Consider the following 15,031-nt stretch of genomic DNA (forward strand, 5'->3'; position numbering starts at 1 on the left):
TTTGTTATTGTATTTTTTGGGATTAAGTAAAAGTGTGCGATCTTTACTTGCTGCCTTATCCTTGGCTTCTTTTAGGAGATCTGCAGGGTAGCCTCTATGTAAAAGGCGGAGATATAAATTTTCTGCCTGCTCCTCAAACATTTCCAGGCTGCTGTTGATACGACGCAGCCTAAGAAACTGCCATATGGCCAGTTTCTTAGGCTGCGTCGTATCAACAGCAGCCTGGAAATGTTTGAGGAGCAGGCAGAAAATTTATATCTCCGCCTTTTACATAGAGGCTACCCTGCAGATCTCCTAAAAGAAGCCAAGGATAAGGCAGCAAGTAAAGATCGCACACTTTTACTTAATCCCAAAAAATACAATAACAAAAATAAAAATAAAAAGTTTGCCTTTGCCTTTAAATTATCCGCTATGGCAATACCTATTCGTAAAGCCATTGCTAAACATTGGTATATACTACAAGGAGATTCCGATCTTGATGAATGGACCAAGGAAAAACCTCATATAGCCTTCAGACGTAGCTCAAATTTAAAAGACATTTTAGTTCATACTAAATTCACATCTAAAAACAAAAAGGAAAAAACCTGGCTGAGTAATGATTTAAAAGGCAACTACCAATGCGGTTCTTGTAATTGGTGTAAATATATACAAAAAGGTCCCTCACTTACACTAAATGGAATAAAAATATCTATAAAAGATTTTATTTGCTGTAAAACCTGTGCCGTTATCTACTCTATTTCATGCCCATGTGGCCGTTTTTATATCGGTCAAACTAAAAGATCACTCTGTACACGATTTCGTGAACATGTCTATTCCCTAAAAACCGGTGCAGGCGCCCCACGTTTGATTGAGCATGTGAGAGAGGTTCACGGAGGGGACGCATCAATATTAAAAGTAGCCGGGATTGAAAGAATATACAGCAAAAGGGGACAAGACAATCACTGTATGCTACTAAAAACAGAGTTAAAGTGGATAATAAAAACAAGTGCAGAAGGACCAGGAGGTCTTAATGAACGGGTAGATAGAAGATATTTGTTGTAAACAGTTTATTATGCTCATTTTTGTATTGTTTTTAACCCTATATGTCCCTCACTATATGTTCACTTCACATGTTTTTGTTACGTCACAATTTGATTAGGCTATTTGAATAGCGTGTTCACGTAACAGAAGGAGGAGGTCCGTAGAAGCGCGTTAGAGCGTGAAACAGACTGTCACCACTCCTTGCACCGAGCGCCTGCTCGCAAAATGTCCGCACTGTGTCCTTGCTTTTAAAATGAAATAAACAGCAGAAGACTTCTTGGGTGAGTGCTACTGGCTATTCTTTCTTCCGTTTTTGGATTTGATACTGCTGTTTTCAGTGAGCACCCCCTAGTCCAGCCATTTCCTCGACTGACTATATATATATACTTTTCAGAAACATTCACGTTTAACCCTATAGTGCCGCCAGCCCTTCTCTATATATATGACTAAACCTGAAGACGCCCAATCTTCACACACTGATTGGCCTTACCAGACCTGACCAATACCACCATACCCCCCACCCCCCTGGAAAAGACACCAGATTTACTGGCAAGTCTGAACAGGAGGTGGGAGACTAAAAAAATAAAAACAAAAAAAAAAGTTTTTTCCTTCCCCTGCTCCCTGGTGCTGCCCCCCTGCAAGGTGCTGCCCTAGGCACCGGACCACGGGTGCCTAGTGGTAAATACGGCCCTGGGTGTCGGTAAGGATTGAACGTGTAGAATTTTAAGATGCCAAAGCCTTTGTGTTTGCCACTGGCAGAGGGGTCTGGCAGTGGCTTGTTCCTGTCTCTCCATTGAACACTCTGGCACACATGGCCTCTTCAGTCCAATTCTGAAAATTCTTTCAATCAGTCCTTACTTCTGTCCTATCTGCTCTGCCATGTAATCGCAGGGTGCCAATCTGTAGCCATAGCAGCTTCATAGTACAATATACTGTATATGTATTGTAGTGTCTTATAGAAACAAGCAATGTATGTATTTACAATCAGAGCTCAGCTTTCTTGTTCAATTGTTTTTATTGAAGTTATTTTAGTTAAATAAAGCTTTAACAAGGATACAAATCTTTGGCAGTACAAACAAAATATAACATAACATAATTGTACAATAGCACATTTGGTAGAACAATAGCTCAGCTTTCATCTTTAGAGAGCTGTCTGTGGTAGCCATAGCAACCAATCACAACTCAGCTCTCATTTTTACAGGGCTGGCTCTGGTACATATAACAACTAATCACAACTCAGCTCTCAATTTTACAGAGCTGGCTCTGGTACATATAACAACCAATCACAACTCAACTTTCATTTTTACAGGGCTGGCTCTGGTACATATAACAACCAATCGCAGCTCAGCTTTCATTTTCCAAGAGCAGTTTGAAAAATGAAAGCTGAGCTGTGATTGGTTGCTATGGGCAACAGTTGCTGTTTGTTTAGATAATTGAGGCCCTATGTTTTTTCTCGAAGCAAGATACAGTATAGTTCAGATATGTTGGGACCAATGATATTGGCCTATGTATTGTGTATCCTGCTCTGTCTAGGTTGCTGGGTTGAGGGAGAGGAATCCTGCCAAAGTAAGCCATGGATACGAAAAAGAGAAGAAGAGGTCCAGGAGGGATGGCCAGTGATGGGGATCATCTCTTCAATCATAGTACTGGGATTGCTTGTCTGTATGTTTGTAGAAGCTTTCCTAGACTGGTATGAAGTAAGTATATATATATATATATATATATATATATATATATATATGGACAGCAAATTCATATTCAAATTCAGATGCTTTCTGCTGCTACCTCTGTACCTGACAGTAAATGTCCAGAGCAGTCACAAATCCCTATAGAAAACCTCTCCTGCTCTCCAAACTGGGAAGAATACACCACCTCCTGCAGGACATACAGCAGCTAATAAGTGTTGGAATACTGGAAAATTTTTTATTAGAAGTAAATCACAAATAATAGCAGTTGATTTGAAATATTAATATATATTTTTTGGTGAAGTACCCCCTTTAATATAAGATCCCAGACTAGACCCCTCATAATAATATCGGACTGCTCTATAACATGATGGTTACAGGCTGGACCATATTTTCAGTGTGACAGCTTCCTTTTGACATCTCCCTCTTCCACAACAAGCACTAGACCGCTGGACTAGACTATATGCTGCCAAGCTACTACGCTGCTGTTCTTTCTGTTTGACACTAATCTATTTAGATTTTTACTTTATTGACCCCCGATAACTCAGATAGTTGACGTGTCTGCATATGGGGCAGCCTAGATTGAACAACAGAGGGGGAATGCTGAGGCTAGTAAAACAACCAGAAGCAGATGGCCCCATCCACTGTGTATTTGCTTTGCTGGATGTCGTAGCTTAGCTACTATTGTAGTGAACTGGAGATGAGCTGCAGTAACTCAGTGCAGCCACTGCACAATGTACGGAGCTGTCTGCTTCTATTTCCTATTACTGTATATGCACTGCGTGTCCCTGGCCTACAGCTGATCACAGTTGCCAGATGTCGAACCCCGCTGATTTGATATTGATTACTATAGGCCAGGGGTCCCCAAACTACGGCCCGCGGGCCGCATGCAGACCCCCGAGGCTATTTATCCGGCCCCCACCGGACTTCCACACTGCTGCCTATCCCTGCCTTGCCCCACATCCACGCCGCTGCTGTCGTCATACCCGGGCGGGCCGAGCCCCTCGCACTCTTGGAATCCCTCTGGTCAGTCACCGGAGGGATCCCCCAGCAGGTGCAGCGACGTCATTATTAGTATATGGAGGAAAATGCAGGGGACATTATTACTATATGGGGGCACAGCAGGGGATCCTACATACAGGGGGTAACCCACATACCTGCTTCAGTGCTGCTTGAGGGGGTGAAGGTGAAGTGGGGGGAGTTGAAAGTGGGGTGAGGGGGCTGGTTGAGGGTGTGAAGGGGGAGTTAGGGTGGGCTGGTTGAGGGTGTGAAGGGGGAGTAAGGTGGCTGGCTGAAGGGGGGGTGAGGGGTGGAAAGAAAGAGGGATGGTTTAACTTTGGGGGGGGGGGGGGGGGGATTGTGGCATTTTTCACTGGGATTTGATTATACTTTGTTTTTCTATAGTCCGGCCCTCCGATGGTCTTAGGGACAGGGACAGTGGCCCCCTGTGTGAAAATTTTGGCACCCCTGCTATAGGCCATCAATTAGAAAGTATGTAGTCTTATAGATAGATGGGAAACCAAAACTACACTATGATATATAAACTGTTTTCTGTTCTGTGACCAGGAACAACAAAGGAACCTACTGGATAGTGTCTCTACCAACAATACAGATATAATGAGGATTTTGAAGAATTTGTTAGACAGTGAATCCAGTTCTGGACATCTAATTCTATGGAACATAGAAGAGGAAGACAAAGAAGTGGCAGATGAAGAAGAAGACTCGGCATAACCATTATATCCATATACATCTCCAGAACATGCAGTTCACACTGTGAAATAAACATATGATTTGTGTATTGTGATGGTGCGGTGCTGTGTGATATCCATCTGACACAGAGAGCTCCACAAGCCTTGCCATGTTGCCATGGGCACTTCGGGCATCACATAGCCGAAGGCTTAGTCTGCATGAAAGGGGGTTGAGAGCAAAATGTATTGATGACATATTCTCAGGATAATCCCTTAATATTTGATCATCCTGGTGATCAGCGGTTTGCCACAGACAGGTTGTCCACATTTAAGTCTATGGAATAGAAATATAATTTTTTTACAATGTGTGCACAGACATTTTTTCAGTGGTGCCCCCTACAACCTGTAATTCTTCAGCTGTTAGAAAACTACAATTCCCAGCATGCTCTGAGAGTTGCAGGTTGTTATGGCCTGCCAGGAGTTGTAGTTATACAGTTACTCCTGTGGTGGAGCCGCACACACTGTAAGCAGAGTACAACCATTTCCGCCATGTTGTAACCATTTCTAGAAGCTGATTGGTTGCTTTCTGTCAGTGCTAGTTTAGTTTGATAGATAAGGTCCACTATGCAGTGTGGTCACATGACTAAGCTGATCCAATGGCAATGAAGGAGCCTCTTCCTCACAGCACAAAATCCCTCCTTCTCTTCTGCCTATTCTGTGTGGTGTTACCCGCCCCACTGACTGTACTGTGCACCACCATCTCCCTGGATAATCCCTCCATAGCCTCATCTCTTCTCCAACCTCCACAACCAGAGCCTCCAGTCATAACAACCCTTCATCCTGTAACTCTGATTCCCCCTCACAATCATTTTGAGGTAAAATGTGACTTTTTTTTCTGTTGTTCAAGCTGCTTCTCGGTGTAAAGCAGCTCTCTTTTTTTACGTTTTTGTAGTGTTTTAGCATATGTTAGATTAAAAAAAAAAAAGGACAAAACAACTCAATTCTTTGGGCGGATGGCGGGTTCATTTGAGAATATCATTGAGTTTATGGGACAGGCAGAACTTCAAGCAGAATCCGCCACATAGACTCCATTTGAAATTTCTGTGCCTATTCCGTAATGTGCACATATCCTAAGGGGTTAAGGATATCAGTGGGGGAGATAAGAGCCATAAGTTGTTTTTCAGTTGCCGCAATATCAGCCTTGTAAGTACTTTTACCATTGCGTTCTATAGTGAGAAGAAGCAGGGAGAACACAAAGGCCGGGATTTATGAAGACCGGAGTACAAGTACGCCGGTCTTATATTAACCCTTTGAGGACCGGGCCAATTTAAAATTTTGCTTTTTCGTTTTTTCCTCCTTGTGCTTAAAAGGCCATAGCACTTGCATTTTTTCACCTAGAAACCCACATGAGCCCTTATTTATTGCGCCATTAATTGTACTTTGCAATGACAGGCTGAATTTTTTCATAAAGTACACTGCAAAAGCAGGAGAAAATTAAATGTGTGATGAAACACATTTTTTTTTATTTGGAGGGTTTTTGTTTTTACGCCTTCCGCCCTGGGGTAAAAGTGTCTTGTGATGTATGTTCCTCAAGTCGTTACAATTACAACGATATGTAACATGTATAACTTTTATATTATGTGATGGCCTGTAAAAAATTCAAACCATTGTTAACAAATATATGTTCCTTAAAATCGCTCTATTCCCAGGCTTATAACACTTTTATTCTTTGGTCTATGGGGCTGTCTCAGGTGTCATTTTTTGCGCCATGATCTGTACTTTCTATCGGTACCTTGATTGCGCATAAGCGACTTTTTGATCGCTTTTTATTACAATTTTTCTGTATTTAATGCGATCAAAAATGCGCAATTTTGCACTTTGGGATTTTATGGCGCTTACGCCGTTTACCCTAAGAGATCAGAAATGTGATAAAATAATATATTGGGCGATTACCAAACATGCTTATATATTTATTTATTTATTTTTATTTATAATATGGGAAAAGGGGGGTGATTCCAGTATAAGTACACTGATCTCTCATTGAGATCTATGCTGTATAGTTATGCTGCATAGATCAATGAGATCGGCACTCGGCAGCCGAAATCAACCGAGTGCCAAGCCGGGATCAGCGACATTACGGTGCAGACCCCGGCCGGGTAAGGACATGGGGATTGCCCCTCCGCGTCGCGGGGGGGCGATCCCCCCACTAGACCCCAGGGAATCGGCTGCATGTAGTAATCAGATGCAGCTGTCAACTTTGACAGCTGAATCTGATTACTTAATTAGCGGCCATGGCGATCGGACCATCCCCGCTAATAGCCACGGTCCCGGGCTACAAGCGGCACCGGGACCACGGTGGTTCAGAGCGGGGCCGCGCTGAACACCCCTAGGCGGCCCAGGATGTACCAGGGTCGTCTAGGGGTTAAGCTCCGCCCCTTTAATGCGGCAGGATTCACTAAGAGGCGCCTCTTAGTGAATCCGGCCGGGTGCCCGAATCTGCGCTCGGCGTACCAAATCAGGAATTGGCTTACCAAATCTGGAAGCAGATGTAGATTTGCGGCATGATTTGCACCCGCGAGCAGGCGTAAATCATGATAAATGAGGTGCAGGAGGAGCCACGCCTCCTACCCACCTCATTGCGCCCCCGCAAGCTCTGCCAGCCCGCCCATCGGGCAAGCAGGGCGCACAGCAGGCATACGCTAGGGAAAAGGGGCTAATCTGCACCTTCTCCTTGGTGTACGCCTCTAGCGTAAGCTTCATAAATCCCCCCCAAAGTCTACAAATAATTACTTAAGGCAGTTATATCCTCTCATATCCGCTGATTATTTGCACACTTGGTAAATGTGCTCCATAATTCAACAAACGTCACACATCTACAGGGAAAGCTGTAGAGTTAGTAAAAAAAAAAAACTTTTTTTTTGTTTAATTTCATTTCATTTACTGAAAGATTTATTTAATTTCTGCTCCCAAGATGCTATGAAAATCAGTGTGCCATATCCTGCAAAGGAAATCCATAGTTCAGCAAATGTAAAGAGGATTCAGCTTGCACACACAATCTCTGAAGGTGCGTGACCTGCAGCTCCATTTGTTCTGTATGAAGCCTCCGGAAAGAGCAGAATACAGCACCTGGCTCTTTCCAGTGGCTCCATAGAAAATGAATGGACCCCTGGTTCTATTCAAAACAAAGAGGCCGATCTGGTAATGGGGTGTGCGGGTCGGGGGGACACTGAGGTTTCCCCATACCACCTTGCACACTTGCTGGGTTACTACAGTGAAGAGGGGTTGTGCTTAATGATCATCATGGCACTAGGCGGCACAAATGTAGGCACTGCAATTCCCAATCAGCAGGGTGCTGATTCTAAAAATATAAAAATATGCTGCTAGTGACACATTACATCGTATTTGGTAGGAAAGTATTTGTGTGTAGACGGCACTGTGCGGCAAAAATGCTCAGGTGGGTGCACAGCTCTAAGGAAGTCAGACCCCGACTCCACTGGAATCCACAGCGAATAGCGATGAGGCGGCACTCCAATACAGTGAATAAAGAAGTGAATTTATTCACCCATCATGTGCAATTACATTGTGTTTGGGTGTTGCTAAATCAAACTGAAAGGGTAAGAAGGCTTGTCGCCTTGTGCCGTGTTTACATGTTGTTCTGCAGAGGGTTTTTTACTCATTCTTTTTAAGAGAAATATGTTCATTTCCATTTTTCTTTTATGTGCAGGATCATTCCTGGTAAAATGCCCATCAAGCCATTCTCCTTTCCTCTCCCAGAAACACGATTTTTCCATACTTCGAAATATGTCTACAAGTTCAAAATCCGATATGGTGTCCATGTTTGGTAAGAATTAACATTTAAAGAGAAAATCCCATGAAACTGAAAATAGGCAGCAGGCTAAGGGATGCGGGTCCCGTTGACCGCCGCCGGCTGTCATTTTTGGCTAGAGTCTGGCTCTTCCAGTTGCACCATATAACAGATGAGTGGTTGCCCACTCAGCCAGTCAGTGACTGGGGTGGTGTCCTGCCCCAGTCATTGATTGGCTGAGCAGGCAGTCACTCATCCGGGTACGCAATGTTTGTATAAAGTAAGTAGGTTTAAAGTAAAACATCTGGAATATCCCCCCAACAGTAATATTCCTAGGCTAACCAGCAGTGCATGTAATTTTTTTAACTGGCGGCTTTAGTTTCAAAACAGGATCCCAGTCAGTCCTTCTATTACTGTACATTATGTGACCAGCTTACGTCCCAACTATTACATAGAGGAAAGAGGGGCATACAAGGTGGCGTACTTAGCACAGCAAATTTCTTTTTGTCAAACAATCCCCTTAACTAAGCCCCTCCTAGGCCCATACAGACTCCACCCAGCGGCTAATTATAATTAGAGATGATCGAACAGCGGAAAATCTTAGGTTCTATACAACTCGACGGACCGGGAAGGCATCTGGAATCAAATGTGGAAGGTTCAACAAGGTTCGAGTTCTATAGAACCTAAGATTTTCTGCTGTTCGATCATCATAATGTGGGTGCTTCCGAGGCTCCTGGGGAGGCCTATGGCCGTCCAAAGCCGCCCACATCTGATCTGACACTGTTGGATCAGGCAATCATAGTATAACGATCATAGTATAACCTCCCCCTCTACAGCATCCCCCATATAGTATAACCTCCCCCTCTACAGCATCCCCCATATAGTATAACCTCCGCCTCTACAGCATCCCTCATATATTATAGGCCCCCCTACAGCATCCCCCATATAGTATAACCTCCACCTCTACAGTATTACCTATATAATATAGGCCCCCCTACAGCATCCCCCATATAGTATAACCTCCACCTCTACAGTATTACCTATATAATATAGGCCCCCCCTACAGCAACCCCCCTATTGTATAACCTCCTCCCCTACAGCATCCCCCATAAAGTATACAACACCCGCAGCATTACCCTTATTATACAGGCCCATATTCTGCAGTATAGTATGGGCCCCCACTGTGTAAAACAAAAAAAAAAATGCTCTCCTTCAATCTGCAGCAGCTTGTGCGACACACAGCTATCTGAACCGGAAGTTGTCTCCTCTTGCACAGCAGCGCCAGATCCCTTTCCTCTCACACATTTAGGGGTGTTTTAAAAGCCCCGGTAGTGGTAACTGTGCAGATGTTTGATAAAGCTAATGAGCTTATGTAATATGCTTAACATGGATTTAAAGTTTGTTTTTCTGTTACAAATGACTGTGTTTGGTCTTTAGGATGTGCTTTAATATTGTATACTATGACATGTATGCACTTTGTTGAAAATTTTAATAAAAACTATAAAAACAAAAACACCCAAATGGAGGTAGCCCCCCCCACCCCCACCCCCCACATGTTGTGCAGAAAAACAAAATAATAGCCAGCACAACCAACACCACCATTCACACTATGCACTAAGAGAAGAGTGCAACAGCATCTGCAATTGATCAGACATACTGTATACATAATATAGTTATTTAGAATGACCAAACTGCTGAAGAAAAATCTGAAAAAATGAGGTTCTTAGCAAACCATTAGCGAAGTGGTTTTGCCATTCTAAACATCTATATTATGTATACAGTATGTATTAGCAATTGCAGATGCTGTTGCACTCTTCTTAGCCATGGCAGTGCTCACCTGCATAGTGTGAATGGTGGTGTTGGTTTGTTCTGGCCATTTTTCTGTAAGTCTGATGACATGTCAAAAGTTATTTGTAATGACAGATACTCTTTAATGCCCATCCCATAGAAGGACATGGTGAATGTGACTTCCAGTGTACAGAGGAAATGCTGTTGGCTGGTGTGATGTGCGTAATAAGTAATATAGCCAGACCAGTAAGGCTCCTGTCTGTAAAAAAGCCACCACTAAGAGAGTTACAAGCATGGCTATTTAAGCTAGCTCTTTGCACTATACATATATTGCACACAAGTGGTGGGGTGGTATGTGGTCAGCTTTAGTCCCACACCTATTTATGTCTTTTTAGCTCAGAAAACACAGAAAACAAGGAGCAGGTCAGCAAGGAATTATTGGTAAGTAAAGAAAAAGAAATATAACAAATAGAACATGAATAAGTTTAATTAAAGGGAACCAATCAGCCCAATTGGGCTGATATGGTTCCCTGGAGCAATGTATAAAGCTTCTGCAGCAGCAGCGCCACGTACCAGCCGCGGCTGCAGCAGGAGCTTTATACCGGGGAAAAATGACTTTTATTCCCCCGGTTCATGACAGACACGGACGGGGCAATAGTCATCTAGGCGGCCCCCCGCCCATGTCTAGTCACAGCGCTCTGTCTGTCACTGTGCTCCGTGGGAATGATTGACAGACAGAGAGGTCCGTTAGCATTAGGCTGCAGTATGTTCACACTATGTAAAAACAACAGCTGTGTGTATAATCAGGGGCGGTCTTGGCATTTCTGGGGCCCCAAGCGAAGATATGTCTGGGGCCCCCCCTCGACACGTGTTCCAAAACAATAGACCGCTGTATGTTGCCCCCAGTAGTATATACCCCTTGTGCGCTACCGCCAGTAATATATACTCCTTGTGTGCTGCCCCCAATAGTATATACCCCTTGTGTCCTGCCCCCAGTAGTTTATACCCCTTGTTTGCTTCCCCCAGTAGTATATAGACCCCTGTGTGTTCCCCCAGTTATATATAGCCCCCAGTGTGCTCCCCCCGAATTATATAGACCTCCTGTGTGCTGCCCCAGTTGTATATAGACCCCCTGTGTGCTGCCCCTAGTTGTATATACCCCCTGTGTGCTCCCTCACTAGTATATAGTCCCCCTGTGTGCTCCCTCAGGGGTATTTAGCCCCCCCTGTGTGCTCCCCCACTTGGACATAGACCTCCTGTGTGCTCCCCCACTTGGATATAGACCCCTGTGTGCTCCTTGAGTAGTATATAAACCCCCTGTGTGGGTCCCCCAGTAGTATATAGACCCCCTGTGTGCCCCACCAGTATTATATAGACCCCTTGTGTGCTGCCCCAGTAGTATACAGACCCCTGTGTGCTACGCCAGTTATATATAGACCACCTGTGTGCCTGCTGACCTATTACATCAAAGAGCTCTTTTTGGTGCTTCTCTACCCCCCCCCCCCTTCTTTACTCCCCCCCCCCCTTTTCTTTATGTCACCCCCCCCCCCCTTTTTTTTTTCTTTTTCCCTTCTGTGTCTTGTCCTTGTGTATATATGTGATGTCCTTGCACTGTTAGAGCTAACGGTTGTTGTCAGGCGCTAGTTCATTATTGTTTTCTCTGCATGATTCACAGATGAGTTCAAAGGGGCGGATTTGTCCCGCGGTTTTCATTTCGCATGTTTCGAGTTAATGTACCTGACTAAGATAATATGCATAGATATGTTGCGGTTCCATTGTTGATTGTTTACCACTTAAGCTCTTATGTGTAGAGCATATTGGCCTTTATATATTTTTTTGTCTTCTGTAAAATATGAAAAACTTAATAAATTCAGAGTAAACATATATAGACCACCTGTGTGCCTCACAAGTAGTATATAGACCCCCTGTATGTTCCCCCAGTAGTATATAGACCCCCTGTGTGCCCCACCAGTAGTATATAGACCCCTGTGTGCTCTCCAAGTAGTATATAGCCCCCCTGTGTGCTCCCCCACTTGGATATAGACCTCCTGTGTGCTCTCCAAGTTGTATATAGACCCCATTCTGCTGCTCCAAGTAGTCTATAGCCCCCCTGTGTGCACCCCCCATTTATATAGACCCCCAATGTGCACTCCCCCAGTTAAACAGACCCCTGTGTGCTCCCCCTCCCATATAGTATATAACACAATAAAACAAACACTTATACTTACCTGGGTCCGGGCGTCTCCTCTTCTCTTCACTCTTGTGGCCACAGGAAGGGTTTTCCCTGCGATCACAAGAGGCCGCACTCCCCTTGTCCTGTCGCCGATTCTCCAGTGATGTCACTGGAGCGCCGGCACCACAAGGACAAAGCTGCCACTTGTGACCACAAGGAAAACCCTTCCTGCGGCCACAAGAGTGACTGACAGGAAGGGGGCCAATGTCTCCCGCCCTGTCAGTGCTGCTGCATGTAACTATGAGCGCTCATTACGAGTGCTCATAGTTACAGTTCAGATGGCAGCAGCGAGCGGGGCAGCGGCCCTGTCCAGCGGTCTTGAGCACAAAAGCAGGGCGTGGGGGCCCCCCTGGATGTTGGGGGCCCCAACCGATCGCTTGGGGTGCTTGGTGCCAAAGACCGCCACTGTGTATAATAGAGCAGTTTTTCACTTTACAAAATAATGTGAACATAGCCTAAGCATGTTGTAAAGTCTCCACTGCTTTTGCTGTGACCAGTTCCTGGGGTAGACTATTTCAGAGATTCTGATCAGGGCCATTTCTAGAGGTGGACGGGCCGGGCGACCGCACGGGGCACCTACAGCTAGGGGGCGCTGGTGGCACCCCCCAGACTCCACTGAGCTGCGCGCACCTGCTCCTCGCAGGCTGGGGAGAAGAGGAGAGAGGGACCCACCGTATGCCAGAATAAGGTGAGTATAATGGTTTTTTTTTTTTTTTGTGTGTGTTAAGCAATGCAGGGGGGAGCATAGCACAGGGGGGATTTTTACTCGGGGGGGGGGGGGAGCAGAGCACAGGGGGGAAATATTACTGGGGGGGAGCAAAGCACAGGGGGAGGAATATTACTATGGGAGGGAGCAGAGCACAGGGGGAGGATTATTACTATGGGGGGGAGCAGAGCACAGGGGGAGGAATATTACTATGGGAGGGGGGAGCAGAGCACAGGGGGAGGAATATTACTATGGGGGAGCAGAGCACAGGGGCAGGAATATTACTATGGGGGGGGAGCAGAGCACAGGGGGAGGAATATTACTAAGGGGGGAGCAATTTAGGGATCCGATTAGTACATAATGCAGTCTAACCTCCCTGGACCAAAACATTGTCCACAGCCCAACATTGTACTAGGGCCCCCAGAGGAGCAATGTCCCAGAGCTAAAGTCTATTCTGCCCCAACAATGTTTAGAAGTCTTATGCTGCGTTTACACGGAACGATTATCGTTCGAATTTTCACTATAATGATCGCATTTGACCGGTAATCGTTCCGTGTAAACACAGCAAAAGATCAAGCGACGAGCGAAAAATCGTTCATTTTGATCTTTCAACATGTTCAGAAATCGTCGTTCATCGTTCGCTAAAAACTCACAGATCGCTTCGTGTAAACAGTCTTTCAAAGATTCACCCTATGTAAAAGATGGGCTTAAGCGATCTTAAAAACGATCGCAATAACGATTTTTCTAACGATTTATTCATCTTAACGCTGATCGTTATAAAAACCAAATCGTTGCTTCAAAATCGTTCGATCGATTGGGCGAATTATCGATTCGTGTAAACGCAGCATTACACAATGCAGTTAACTATAATAGACCAGGGTTCTCCCTTGCTACCGTTTCCTTTTTGTCTCCTGTGGATACGAGATAAGTTACAAAAACATGGCTATCTCCCCTCTCTTGTCTCCAGATTGGGTGGGGTTTCAAACTCAGTTCACTTGAAGTAAATGGAGCTTAATTGCAAACTACACCTGAAATGGAGACAAAAGAGGGGGAAAAGTGGCCATGTTTTTGTAGCGCTGGATAACCTCTTTAACAACTCAAAAGCATAGTGTGCTGCAAGTCCAAGTTCAAAAAGTATAAGTGTATAAACCCACACACCGTATACACAGCTTATTTACTGCTGCGATACGCAGCAAATACGCAGCAGATTAGATCTAAATAACTGAACACAGCATCAAATCTGCACTACTATATCTGCAGATACGCCAAAAATACGCAGCAAATTTGATGGTGCAGATTTGATGCTGTGTTCAGTTATTTAGATCTAAGCTGCTGCGTATGTGCTGCGTATTTGCTGCGTATCGCAGCAGTAAATACGCTGCGTATACGGTTTGTGGGTTTATACCCTAAGACTTAAACACTGACACTAGCCTATTTTCACAGGTTACCAATGTATATGTGCCACAGAGGCCACGTTGGTAGTGTGAACCCAGCTTAACCCTTAGACGACCCAGGGCGTATAGTTACGCCATGGAAGTCTGTCCCCAGACGACCTAGGGCGTAACTGTACGCCCTGGGTGTTTCTCCCGCTATGAAGCGTGCTCCGGAGCGGAGCGCGCTTCATAGCAGGTGGGGGCCGGCTGCAATCAGCAGCCGGGACCTCACCGGCAATGACACGCTGCAGCGATCGCGCTGCCGCGTGTCATTAACTCCTTAAACGCCGCGATCGCGGCGCGACCGCGGCGTTTAAGTGTAAGTGACAGGGGGAGTCCCCTGTCACTTACCGATCGGGACCCCCGCAGTGTGACTGCGGGGGTCCCGATCGGTAAAACGGGCCGCCGGAGCTCTCTCACCTGCCTCCGTGCGGTCCGATCGGCGATCTGCTACACTGAGCCTGCACAGGCAGGCTCAATGAGCAGAGCGCCGATAACACTGATCAATGCTATGCCTATGGCATAGCATTCATCAGTGTAAAAATCCAAGTAGTGAATGTAAAAGTCCCCCAAAGGGACTTCAAATGTGTAAAAAAAAAAAAGTTAAAAACACTAACACACTACCCCAAAACCCCTCCCCCAATAAAAGTCTAAATCACCCCCCTTTCCCATT

At 45.2% G+C, this 15,031-nt stretch overlaps 1 protein-coding gene across 3 annotated transcripts in view; it reads left to right on the forward strand.

Annotated features, from left to right (window-relative positions):
* The first annotated feature begins 2,429 nt into the window (after nt 1-2,429).
* Nucleotides 2,430-15,031, forward strand: part of MAJIN (membrane anchored junction protein) — a 45,957-nt gene continuing 33,355 nt past the window's right edge. For 2 of the 3 annotated variants that reach the window (XM_069968290.1, XM_069968292.1), the window contains exons 1-3: nt 2,430-2,717; nt 8,118-8,234; nt 10,382-10,427. In XM_069968290.1, coding sequence (XP_069824391.1) covers nt 2,713-2,717; nt 8,118-8,234; nt 10,382-10,427 — 168 coding nt within the window. In that variant the 5' untranslated portion in view covers nt 2,430-2,712. Of the gene's footprint in view, nt 2,718-4,271; nt 5,269-8,117; nt 8,235-10,381; nt 10,428-15,031 lie in introns of all 3 variants that reach the window. The other variant, XM_069968291.1, reaches the window with a different exon arrangement.

The sequence above is a fragment of the Dendropsophus ebraccatus genome, chromosome 4 (genome assembly GCF_027789765.1).
Source record: "Dendropsophus ebraccatus isolate aDenEbr1 chromosome 4, aDenEbr1.pat, whole genome shotgun sequence".
NCBI lineage: Eukaryota > Metazoa > Chordata > Amphibia > Anura > Hylidae > Dendropsophus > Dendropsophus ebraccatus.